Raw genomic sequence first — 13,049 nt, 5'->3', positions numbered from 1 at the left:
TCAGTGGGGCTGGGGGCAGGTTTGGAGGTCGTGGCCAGGACTTGGGGGACCTGTCTGACAGGCTCATTGGAGGCAGGGCTGAGCAGATGGACTGGGGAGGGCCCCATATTTGGCCCTGAGACCCCACTCTCAGGAGGGACGTCGGTGAGTGTGGTGGACTACCTCCCTCACATGGGCTGACTGCCGTGTGTGTGTGTGCGCGCGCGCGCGCGTGTGTGCATGTGTGTGTGTCCCTCTGGGCCAGCTCAGGCCAAGGCCAGTGTGGGCAGTCCCTTGGTTTCTGAGCCTTTGAATGAAAGAGAAGGAGACTTCACTGAGAACCTGGGTCCTGGGACCAGCCTCACTTGCTGATAGGAGGAGCCCGTCTTTGGTCCTTGTACTTTCCCAGGGACAAGGAGAGGTGGGAGTTTGTGCCCACCAGCAGGGGCAGGGAGAACCTTCTCTGGCTCTTCTCTGTATGGAGGTCCTTTGGCTCCATACACACCATAGCCTACCAGGCGGGGTTGGAGGACAGGGGTCCCCATCTTGCTCCCAGCTCCATCTGCACTGCCCCTTCCTGCACAAGGAAGCAGCCCCTCCAGGCCATCCCTGGTCATTCCTTTGCACTTCTCCCCACCCCAGGCTTCATCTTCATGGGTGACATAATCCACCGGATGCTCACAGCTACCCAGTACGTGGCCCCTCTGATGGCCAACTTCAACCCTGGCTACTCCGACAATTCCACAGTTGCTTACTTCGACAATGGTGAGACCAGATCTTATTTAAGTCACCTAGCTCCAAGGCTCCCTTTGTCCAACCCCTTTAGAGGAGCCCAGGGTTCAGAGAGGACAAAGGATTTGCCCACAGCCACAGCAAGGCAGCCAGCCCCCATATCTGTGTTCAGATTCCTCATCTGTAAGATGGGGACAAAATGCCTGCTTCCTAGTGGGATCTGATGAGATAACAAAAGGAAAGTGCTTGGTAGAGGTGGAATCAGTATTAAAGACCTTTATTGTTTCTTATGCTCACCAAGTTGTTCCTTGAGCCCCATCCACTGAACAGGAGAACAGACATTTCTCCTATTTCTCCTTTGCATCTCAAGAGGTCAGGATACGCAGGAAGGAAGGCGCGTGCTTGGGGAGAGGACGAGCACTCACATCCCCTGTGGGGAGGGTGGCAGGCTGAAGCAGGGTCTTCTTGTTCTTCTCCAGCTTGGAAGCCAAGCCAATGTTTGTGGGCTGCCCAGTTCCTGCCTCCAGCCAAATTTGCAAACTGCCCCATCATCCCTAAGGGACCTAACTTGTGGCCAATCCATATTGGCTACCGTTTCTGGGGGGCCCTGCTCCCTACACTATTCCTATTTATCCAGGTCTCTGTCCTTCTCCCCAGGGACAGTCTTTGTTGTTCAGTGGGACCATGTCTACCTCCAAGGCCGGGAGGACAGGGGCAGCTTCACCTTCCAAGCAGCTCTGCACAGTGACGGCCGCATTGTATTTGGCTACAAAGAGGTGAGTGAGCCCGCTATAGAGCGGGCTGGGTCTTGGAGTCTTTGATTCAGCACATATCTGCAGAGAACCTGCAGTATGCCAGGCATAGGGCTTTGTGCTGGGGACACAGCGTTAATGAGATGACTGTGAGCCCTATACCCTTGTAGAGCCGTAAGTCTGGTTAGGGAGATAGACAGTAATTGCAGGGACAAGTGTAGAATCACCACTGTGACAAATGCTCCTAAGTAGAGGTGCCTGGTGCCAGGAGAGTCTTTCATGGGGCTCTTTACCTGAGCAGCGGTCAGAGGAAACTTCCCTGAGAAGAGATGAAATCTGCAGAATTCACAGGAGTTAAGGAAGCAAAGAGGAGAGAGAAAAGGACATGTAAAGATCCTGTGGCAGGACAGCATGGCTGGTACAAAGCTCTGAAAAAAGGCAGCAGGGCTTAAAGGAGAGAGTAAGAGCCAAGACAGGGCAGCAGAACAACCAGATTTGCCTTTGAAGATGGGCACTCTGGCTTCAGAGTGGGGAACAGATTGTTGGGGACTCAGAGGGAAGGTGAAGAAATGATTTAAGAAAGAAGTGGTGTCAGGTTGGAGTATGGTTGGGTGAGATGAAGAGAGCTGGATAGATGTGCAAGCCAGTTAATAGGCTAGTTAGCAGGCTTTGGAGATGGATTGCATGGGGGAGTCGGGAGATGATGAAGGAAAGGTTTCTGGCTGGCATGGAGGTGCCATTCACTAAGGTGGAGAAAAGAAAAAGGAAATGTGCTTGGAGGTGGTGTAGGGGAGACTTGGAATTTGGATGGGGCCTACTGGATTTGAGAGGTCCTCTGAGTCCTCCAAGATGCGCCACCCAGCTGGCGGATGGGTCTGGAGCTCAGGGGGGGAAATCTAGGCCAGCCCAGGGGTACGTGGTCAGGGCATAATAGATGGAGCCTCTTTTCTACCCCAGATCCCTATGTCGGTCCTGGAAATCAGCTCCTCCCAGCACCCCGTCAAAGCAGGCCTGTCAGATGCCTTCATGGTGCTCAACCCATCCCCTGACCTACCAGGTGAGTCCTCAGTGATCCAGGGGGGATCTCTACTGGGCCAGGCAGGACTCAGACTGACCCAGGCTGGTAGGGGGATGGCAGTGGCAGGGAGAGGACAGAGGGTGGACAGTGGAGTGGGAACTGAGGGAGGATGGGGCATAATGAGTTCCACCTTTTCTTCACTAAAACAGAGGGACCATTTTTTTCCAGTAAAATCTCCAGGGAGAGGCATTGTCTGGGTTTTGAAGGGGAGCCCTTTGGCACCCCTTCCATTTAGAAAGTCTTCAAAGACACCAGATTAGGGTTTTGAGCCCTCCCGGAGTACAGCCATCACTGCCTCCACCTCCCAGCTGAGAGGAGCAGCACAGGGGCCTTCAGGAGGCTGGAAGCCAGTCTCAGCTGTGTCGTTAACTGTCCTCTGGCAAACCACGTCATCTTTCCAGCCTCAGTTACCTCATCTATAACATGAGGGAGTAGCTGGAGGGATGTTTCTTCCTCCTGGGTCCTCCTTCAGTTCTGATATGTTAGGACATCTCTTTCTCTCCTGCTTCTAAGCCTCTGCTCACCCCCATGAGGATCCTGGATTCACAGTCCTGGGGAGGGGCTGCAGGCACACCATTTGCTGCTTCTAGAACCTTGGTTCAGAGACTTTTGAACCTGACCTTCTGCTGAGCTGTGTATGCGAAAGTTCTGCCATGTAACCTGCAGGACAGAGGAGAAGGCCTGAGGAGAAGACCCTTGTCTGCTCTTCTCTGTGCCTATCTGTGCTTGACGGGACCTGGGGACATCCTGACCTCCCACTAGGCATACCAGGCTGGGTGAGAAGACATGCCTGGGAGCTGCCGAGGCACCACCCTTGCAGGAACTCCAGGGCTTCCAGAGGAAGCTTCTTTACTTACATCTGTTGGTTGAATTCAATCAATACACATATTCTGAGTTCCTACTGTATACTAGGCTACCGTGTTCTGGGTGCTGTTGAGAAATGATAAAGAGGAAGACATAGAAGAATTCATCATCCGAGCAGGGCCTCTGTCCTTAACGGAAATCTGAAGGAAGGGGCCAGGGCTCATGTTACAAACCTTTATCCAGCATCTTCTATGTACAAGGTTCTTAGTACAGTGTTAGGTGCTTGGCTCTGGAACCAGAAGCATGAGTTGGAGTCCAAATTCTCTACAACCATCTGGCCTCTGGCAAATCATTTAACCTCTTCAGGCTTATTTCTTTATCTGTAACTGGGGATTTAAGGGCTCTGGGCCTTCTACAGTAACTGTGAAGATAAATACACTAATGTACATGAAGTGTTGACCCAGTGTCTGGCACATCGTGTCTGTGAATTGTGTATTAGGATATTTTACTGTGCTAGCCTTTGATACAGGACTCAGTATTTTATAACCAAGCAAGACACCAGGTACAGTAATAAACAGTTTAGAAATCAGAGTAGGTGGTGTTCTGATGCTAAGTGTGTCACAGGTCAGATGCCATGACCACAGCATTTGATGTGGCTTTTGTGGCTAGCCACTATATGCTACAGTGTCAGAGTTTATGAAACTTCACTCATTCTGCATCACCTTTGGGAATTTTGCCATTTACATGAATTATTATTCTGTTATTTACTAATGCTCCTCTTTATCCTAACTGATAAAATGATGGCTTTTCATGAATAAATGTACCTGGTCTAAAATTCAAAAGGTGCAAAAAAATGTACAGAAAAATTAGGCTTCTCTCCTGTCCCTGACCCCTGTCCCCCAGTTCCCCTTCCTGGAGGGAACCAAGACTATCAAGTTATTTCTAGATATCAGTTATTTCTAGAGCTACAAGCCTTCAGGTAAATTTATGTACATATATTTAACATAAGTGATGGCATTTGATGCCATGCTCTGCTCTTGAGCAAAGTATATCTTACTCATCATTCCACAGCTGCACACATGTAGTTCTTTTTAAAGCCTGCATGATAGCCCATTGCATGGGTGTACCTTATTTAATAGTCCTGGGCATGGGCTTTTCAGTTGTTTCCAATTTTTGCTGCAACAAATAATGGTAATGTGAATATTCTTGCAAGTATGTACATTTATGCCCCTGTGTGAGTAGTTCCATAAAATAAATTCCCACCACTCTACCTATCCCTCTCTGACCACTGCCTCCCATCCCCGCAACTCCCCATGCTCTATCAAGTGGCTCAACAAAGGCCCCCAAGCCCCTGTTCCATAGTCCCAGCCAGCTTCTGCTCTAACTGGCTGGGTAATGCATGTGCTGAGCTGGTTGCTGCATAGTCTCAGTATTCCCCTGATTGTATTAGTTAGCTACTGCTGCATAACAAGTCACCCTGAAATTTAGCAGTTTAAAACAACAAACATATTCTCTCAGAGGTCTGTGGATCAGGAAGCAAAGCACAATTTAGCTGGGTCCTCTGGTTCACGGTCTTTCAAGGCTGTTCTCGAGGTGTTTGCTGGAATTACAGTCATCTCAGCAACTCCGAGTGCTCCCTTGTGGTTGTTGGCAGGATTCAGTTCCTTGAGGAGGCCCTCACCTTGGTTCCTGCCATGTGACTTCCCCATAGCACAGCCTACAACATGGCAGCTGGCTTCCCTCAGAACAGGCGAACAAGACAGCAGTGACAGTGAGCACAATGGCAGCCAGAGCCTTTTTGTAACCTAATGTTAGAAGTGCTGTCCCATCACTCTTGCCCTAAGTTACTGGTTGGGAGAAGATCACTAGGTCCAGACCATAGTCAGGACAGGATTACACAGGGTGTAAGGGGGGCTGTTTTAGAGGCTGTCTACCACACTGATTATAATCCTGTCCCGGCACCGAGTTGTGCAGGATCTTATTTGGTCATCCTCCCAACTTTGTAAGTGAGGTCTATACATTGTCCCTTTCTAAATGAGGACATTTAGAGAGGTGGAGTGACTTGCTTGTGGTCACACAGCTATAAAGAAAACTGAAACCCAGGTCTTCTGCTTTTCTTTTAAAACCCAGGGTCCACCATGAAGACTTCATAAATCTGACCCACCCCATTCCACCCAGAGGGTGAAACCTTTCTTCTTCATTTCCCCAAACATTCACAGCCCTGTGTGCATATACCCACGCTGTTTTGCAAGAAAGGCAGCTCCTGGTGCCCCCACCTAGTTGCATCACTGAGCCCTGTCTGTTTCATCGGCACCTCCCTCACAAGGCTTTTGTGCACTGGAGTTTCAGGAAGTGTGTGCTGGATCCAGCTGTGGAATGAGGGTGAATTATGGGAAGTCAGATCCTCAAGGGAGTGTTTGTATCTGAGGCTCCTCTGTGATTCTGGAAAGAAAAGCTGTTTTAGAGCAAGCCACGGAGATGGGGGAGGTGAGGTAAAGGGGTGCAGTGGAGGAAGCACAGCCCACCTGAAATAACAGGAAAGCAGCTGCACCTGCTCAGTGAGGCTAGGAGGAGGTGCAAGGACTCTATTGTGGAAGTTACTGGACTTGGTGACCCCAGGTGCTGTTTGCAGAGGTATGTTCACCTGCCTGGTGGGAGCCAGCACCTGACCCACAGACACTGCCCCAAGGCTCTTAGCCTCCAATCTTCATTCCCTCTGCCCCACTTTGCTTCTTGGCACTGCCAAATCTGATCATGTCATTCTCTGGCTCCTTGCTGCCTGCAGCACCAGGTCAAAATCCTTAGTGTGGCATTCAAGGCCCTGTGCAGCTAGGCATAGCCTACCTTTATGGGCTCATCTCCAGACCCTCCTTTCATCCATCACTCCCTGTTCGGGCATACTGGTCTGCATGCCCTGTGTTCCCCAAATATGCCAAGGACTATCCACGTCTCTGTGCTGCAGTTCTTGGTATAAAGTACACCCCCACCCCCAACCCTTTTCCCACTTGGCAAAATTCTACTCATCCACTGCACCAGCTCAGATGCTGCCTGCTCCGTGCAGCTGCCTTCTGCCCAGCTAGCTGTGAGCTCCAGAGGGACTCACTGTGGCCCAGCACTTAGCCTAGTGTGTCAGGGCAGGCCATAGTACAAGGGTAAGCACTCTGTGGTGACCCTGCATGAGAACAGGGGCCTGACACCACTTGAGTTGGGGGTGGTAAGTGCTTCAGTAATTATCTCTCTTTTTGTCAGAAGTTTTTAGCTGGGCACCCAGACATAGACTTGAGGAGGAATATTGAGGTGTAGATGGAACATATTTACATGCATGCATTTTTCTGGGACAGCATGCATGGCCTTCCCTGAGATTTATATGGGGCCACCACTTCTGTCACCTCTGCTTTGGGGAGTGATGGCTTTTATGTAGTTAAGAGGTCAGATTCCTCTGGGTCTGAAATTCAACCCAGCCAGTAGGGAATTAGTTTGGATTAGGCTGAGCTGCAAATAACAGTAAATTCCAAATAAACACGGCTTATGATACAGAAGTTCAGGGAGAGCCCTCTGGGCTGCAGACCCTACTATCAATGTGGATATTCCCATGGTGCAAGCCCACCTGGCCCTTCAGAATGGGTGATGTCACTGTCCTCGTACCCATGCTTGGCCCCCTCTGCCTGCAGTGCTGTGTGGAGTGGAGTGTGGTTCCCCCTTATTTGTGATTCCCCAGCCACTGAACCCTGCCTGGAGGACTGTCTCCTTCCCCAAGCTCCACCCCTGCCTGAATGCTGATGGAACTGTGCGGTCTCACTCCTGGGGCTGAGAGAAGATGATGCTGAGAACAGCCAGTTTTTCTCACCCGTACTTCCTTATATAAACTGCTCTGCAGCTCTGGTGCAGTCTGCAGGGCATGCTCTGATGCAGAGAAAAGACTTGTGCAATTAGCAGCACATTTTTGGCAATGGCACGCAAAACATACAGGGTAGCATACGCACTCTTTATTTGGCTGGTGGGCCCCCTAATGTCAGTATAATTTCCTCTGTTCATTTGTTTAAGAAACCCTTTCTTTCATGGACAGGATAAAAGCAGCTTTAGTGTAGGCAGCGTCAAGACTGACAGATTCTGAATTAGCGGAATCAATTAATGAGGACTCCATTATCGAGGACACCACATTGTAGCCTGCCCTTGGCTGGCCCCAGAATGGCCTCGGATAACCCTAAGACGTGGGCCTTCTCCTTTACCAGAACTATCCTTTCAAAGCAGACTTGAGTCCAGAAATGTGTCAGAGGCCGGTACTGTACCCTTGTGTTAGGCTGCTGGGTGGGATTGCAGGGGAGGCCCCCAAACTGACTGTGGAAGGGTGAGAAGGAGCAGCTCAGAGCGGAGAAAGGGTGCAGGTGGCTCGGTTTGTCTTCTCCCCTCTCCCGAAAAAGGATCCTTTGCAGTGCTCTTCATTTTAGCTTTTTATCCATCTGGGGGCCCTTCCTCCTCTCTTTTCACTTTTATTTTTCCCTCTACCCTGCTCGCTGAGTCTTGTCATTCTTGCCTCCTCTCTGCCCCTTCTCTACAATGCTTCAGTGCTGAGGAGGGATGCTCTCGTCTTCCCTCCGGGGCTGAAAGCTCCCTGGGGTACAGGACCCTCACTGTGTGTACCTTTGGGGTCCCCTGCTGGGGTCCCCGTGATCATTGAATGAATAATCCAGTGAGCAAAGGAACACATGAACGAATAAATGGAAACTTTTTCTCAAACCATCTTATATGTTTTATATTGTAACCTCCCAATTTGGAGAGAGGTCTGTAGCAGGACCTGTCAGTCTGATTTCTTCAGACCAATCCAGCTCTCTCCCACTGGTGTGTGGTATTGAAACGCAGTGGGACAGGTCAACCTTTCTTTCGAGCCATTAACAGTTCTTGATTGGGCGGCAGGGCTTTCTGTGTCTGGACCCTAGGATTTCTGAACCTTTGATGAGTGGGAACAGAGATACGTGTGATGAGTGAGCAACGTCTCACACTGCCGGAAATGCGGCTTTGGGTTGGTCCCAGTCTTGGATCCGGAAGGGATCTGTTGGTCATGCAGATAGATGTTTATTGGCCTTGGGCAAGCCCCGGATGTTGGCAAGATAATCCAAAAGCAAATAACTCAGGGATATTAAGGGTTCTGTTTATAGAGAAATAAAAACATTACCAAAGCCATACACTCAAACAAGTACAAGTTGGCAGTTGAAATGAGCAAATAGTTTAAATCAGAGATGTATTTCCACACACCCACCTGCATCCCTTCCTACCACACTCATCTATCTTCCCACCTTCCTGGTAGGGCTGTGCTCGTTTTGGGAGGACATCTGACCATCTGTGGCTGCCCCCCTCACTTGAGGCACCCCCCCACTCTGCTCCCAGCCCTGGTGGTGGGGAGACCCACCCTTAGATTCTGGCATGAAGTTTTCTCGGAGCCCTGCCTTCCCTGGCTGCTGCTTGTGTGTCTCCATCCCGGAAATCAGCTCCCTTGATGAGTGCCTGTCTCCATGGGGTCCCAACCCTGAGTCCCTTGTCCCTCCCATTTCACCTTCCTTCTGATGGAGGGCAAGCTCTCCCCTATACCTTTGCAGTGGAGAAATCCTGCAAGCCAGTTCTCCTCCTCCTTTGAGCTCTAGCTTAGGAAGGGGCATGTCTGGCTTTCTGTGACCCAGTGGGGGCTGCTGCCCTTTTAAGAGAAGCTGGATCTGTGGTGGGCTGGGGAGAAAGCATGCTCTTCCTTTGGGCTGGGAGCTGAAGTTTTACTAAGTTACTGAGGTTTTCATGACTCCTTATAACCCATTCAGTCATTCACAGTCCTTTTTTGACGCACTATTCTGAGCAGGCAGGGTACCAAGGGCTGAGAGACAGAGACAAATAACTTCAAGGCTCTGCCCTTGGGGCACTCACAGCTGGGTGGGGCGGGTAGCCAACAAAGGGAATGTTGATTGAGCAGTGTAACAGGTGACACTGGACACTGTACAGCGGGCTGTGGGTCTTAGGAGGGACCATCAACTATGCCCAAGGATGGGGGAGCCTTCTAGAAGGACAGGAGCTGAGCCTTGAAGGATGAGGCAGATACAGAAAGGTTTACTAAACTCTAGACCCCATAGCCTCAGGCACCTTGGAAGACCTGGAGTTTCACATTTTGTTTTTTTCCTATTATGGGTTTCTGGTGCTGAAAGGGATGATTTTTCAGAAACAGAGATGGCCCCTGGGGATAGAGGGAGGGATGGAGCTGAGAAAGGCTGCCTGGAACTTCCCCATCCTCCACAGAGACAGAAACTTCCTGAATCCTCCAGGCTCACTCAAAGCCCAGGCCACCTTCTGCAGCAGCTGGTGTCATGCAGGGAGGGCCCTGCAGCACAGGCAGACCTTTGTGTGAAAGGAAAATCGGTGCCTCCTCTGAGTGGATGAAAGGTGCCCTTCCTCACCCCTATCTCTTTCAAACCCCACTGCTGCTTAGCAAGGGGCCTTTCCTGTACCAAAAAAGTGTGTGTGCATGCATGTACAGGACTCTGTGAACCTCATTCCATCAGCTTTTGATGGGCTCCCTAGGGCCTTAGGGACCCTGTACACATCTGGCACTTACTGCCTGATATTTATGAGGCTTTCCTCCTGGCCTCTTCTCCCTCAAACTTAGGGTTGTTTATGAGAAAAATAAACACATAATCACTCCATCTTCAGGACTTTGGCTTAATGATTTATTTTCAAAGGAGTTGTAAATGTTTCCCTTTGACTCTTTAAGAAACACAGAACAGTAGTCCCTTCTTGTCCTCAGGGATATGGTCCAAGATCCAGGGCATGGATGCCTGAAACCATGACAGTACTGAACCCTATATATACCATGTTTTTCCTATACTTACATGCCTATGGAAAAGTTTAATTTTTAAATTGGGCACAGTAAGAGATTAACAACAATAGCTAATAATAAAATAGAGCAATTATAACAATACACTGTGATAAAAAAGCTTTGTGAATGTGGTTTCTCTCAAAATATTGTACCGTACTCACCCTTCTTGTGATGAGATGACAAAATGTGTACTCAATGGGATGAGGTGAGGTGGATGACGTAGGCAGTGTGACGTAGTGTCAGGCTACCACTGGCTTTCTGACGATATGTCAGAAGGAGGATCATCTGATTCCAGGCTGAGATTGACAGTAGGTAACTGAAAGGAGCTGGGGGTGAGAAGCAAGAACTCATTCACCCCGTAAGTGTAGTAGAACTAGTTCCATTTTTTGGATGAGGCTCACTGAGCTTAATTAAGTCTCTTGTCAGCAATCACACAGGTGGTAAGGGCAGAGCCTAAGTCTGCTGCCCTGTGGGGTCACCCTCCCAATGCAGGACTTCTCTCCCCATGCTCCTGTCGGCCTCCCCATCTTTCTTTCACTTTCCACTCAGCCCAGAGCAGGCCCTGATCCGTGAGTAAACAGGGGACCCTCCTAGTGCCACGTGAGTGGGTAGGGCCAGCATTTCAAGCACAGGCCTCTGAGGTGGGGCTGCGGAGTGTGTCTAGTACCAGGGGAGCTTTGCTGGCACCTGTACCAGAGCAGTTTCCTTTTCATTGCACAGACTGTCTCAAGGTCATTCTGTGATCACCGCAGGTTTAAGGGCTGTGATGTCCACCTTTACTCTGCTGCGAGGCTGTGTGGTATGGTGGGAAGAGAGCATACTTTGGCATCAACCACCAGGGGTTCAATGCTGGATGAAGGAGGAGGGATCAAATATATAATGGAAATGTAGCTGAGATGTTGTTTTGATCAGCTGATGCTCTCCCAGGTGCTTCATGCAGGATGGTAGGGGGACAGGGCATCCAGCCACTGCACAGGACACCTTCCCTTTCGTGGATGCCCCTGCTGAGTTCTGCCACCTTGGGAAACTCGTCCAAACCACCTTCAACTGAGTGAGAAACTTCCTCACCTGCTCTGAGCTACAAGTGGCAAAAACCTCACTCAAACTAGCTTAAGTAGTCCAGCGCCACTCAGTAGTATTCAGAGACAATCCTTTGCCAAAATTCTGAAACTACACTCACCACATTGTGTGGTCATTTAGGGTCTGTTTGGAGAGTGGGGGGCCATTAGACTGTGAGCAGCAGGTCCTGAATTTGACCCAGAGCAAGCACTCTGCAAATGTCTGCAAATGGAGAGGCTGACCTTGGAGAACCACTCCCGTCCTCAGAGGAGAGCTGAGCGAGGTTCAGGGCCTGCAGCCAGGCTATGTCCCACCTCCATCCCTGCAGAAACTTCCCACAGGATCTGAGTCAAGTGACCTGAATTTCTGATTCAAGTTCTGCTCCGGAATCCCTGGATAAACTTAGAACTTCAGTTTCTTGTCTATGGTGTGGAAAGATAGAAACACCTGCCACAGCACTGTTGGGAAGAAACAACTGGAATTGTAGATGAAGAGACTTTGCCTAAAATGGCAATCTGAGATGCTCTGATATTTCCCACCCTGTACCCATGCCCACCCAAGAACCATGACTTACAGTTGGTTTCCTTCAGCTCTGAAAGACAGGCAGCCAGCCACAAAGCTTTGTGAATAAGTTTCCCCATGAGAGCAGGGTCACTTAGTGTTGGTCTGTCCAGCACCCCTCTTCTTTCTGGAAACAGCATTCCCTTTGGGGGTCCTGCCCCCAGCCCATTCCTACATGTGGTCTCCACTGGCACTCATCTCCCTCTATGAGCCTGCCTTCCTGGCCACACAGTGATTGGTACGGCGCTCGGCATCTGATGAGAGCTGGACCAATCTGAGAACTTCCCTGTAATCAAGAGGCCCTTTGCTTTCTAGTCAAGAAGCGGAGAAGATGCAAGCTTGGAGTCTGTGAGTGGCCACCTTTCCAGTCTCATGGGGAAAGCCAGAGACGGAAGCCACCTTGTGGAGAGATCAGGAAGTCCTGGTGGCTCTGGAGTCCTGGGACCTCCCCTGGTCCCTGTCTTCCCAGGTGCCAGCTCTTCCTCTGGTTCTTTGGGTAACTTTAGTATCCCTAATGTATCCCCGTTTCTACTACCTGTTTCAGAATCTCGGCGAAGGACCATCTTTGAATACCACCGTGTGGAGCTGGACCCCAGCAAGGTCACCAGCACCTCGGCCGTGGAGTTCACCCCATTGCCAAGTGAGTAGGATCGTTCCCACTGAAGGAGGGCATTCCACTGTCCTGGAAAGAGCTTTAGAGCCAAACAGACTGCTTTCCATTCCCAAGCCCACCGCTGACCCCTGTGTGGGTACAGCTATCTGACTTCTCTGGACCCCCTTTTCTCATATGTCACATGGGCCTAATTCCACTTCCCTCTGGTGCTATGGGATGGGTTAGAACCACAGCAGGTAGAGCTGAGGACATAAATGGAATCCCTGACACTAACTGGTACCTCCAGGCATGGGGCAAGGTGTGTGCTTGATATATGACCGCTATTGTTATTAACACATAATTGAAACTCAGGACAGATGTGTCTCTGAGAACTCATAAACCAAGCCACCTGGAAAGGTAATCCAGGGACTGAATGAATTGGTCTCTAAGTTTTTCATTGTATTTTCCATAGAGGTGGGGTGATGCTGGAGTCACAGGCCAAAGGCAATAGCTGGATTTAGCCAGAGGCCCTCTGAGAACCATGGGCCCGGCCCTCTGCCCCCTCTGAAACACACTCCGCTGTGGCTGTAGGCACACCGCAGCCCAGGCCCCAGCTGCTGCTGGACCCTGTGGGGTCGG

The 13,049-nt window shown here is 50.2% G+C and overlaps 1 protein-coding gene across 11 annotated transcripts in view; it reads left to right on the top strand.

The window, feature by feature from the left end:
• PLXDC1 (plexin domain containing 1) overlaps positions 1–13,049 on the top strand; it is a 91,904-nt gene that overhangs the window by 29,464 nt on the left and 49,391 nt on the right. For all 11 annotated transcript variants that reach the window (XR_012130742.1, XM_036990868.2, XM_073235537.1 and 8 more), the window contains 4 exons: positions 622–744; positions 1,369–1,487; positions 2,421–2,520; positions 12,363–12,458. Coding sequence is in view for 10 of the 11 variants with exons in the window: in XM_036990868.2 (XP_036846763.2) it covers positions 622–744; positions 1,369–1,487; positions 2,421–2,520; positions 12,363–12,458 (438 nt within the window). In the remaining variant the exon portion in view is untranslated. The remainder of the gene's footprint in view (positions 1–621; positions 745–1,368; positions 1,488–2,420; positions 2,521–12,362; positions 12,459–13,049) is intronic.

Source organism: Manis javanica, chromosome 4 (genome assembly GCF_040802235.1).
Source record: "Manis javanica isolate MJ-LG chromosome 4, MJ_LKY, whole genome shotgun sequence".
Classification (NCBI taxonomy): domain Eukaryota; kingdom Metazoa; phylum Chordata; class Mammalia; order Pholidota; family Manidae; genus Manis; species Manis javanica.
Note: the sequence above shows the minus strand (reverse complement) of the source record. Positions and strands in the feature narration are given on the sequence as shown.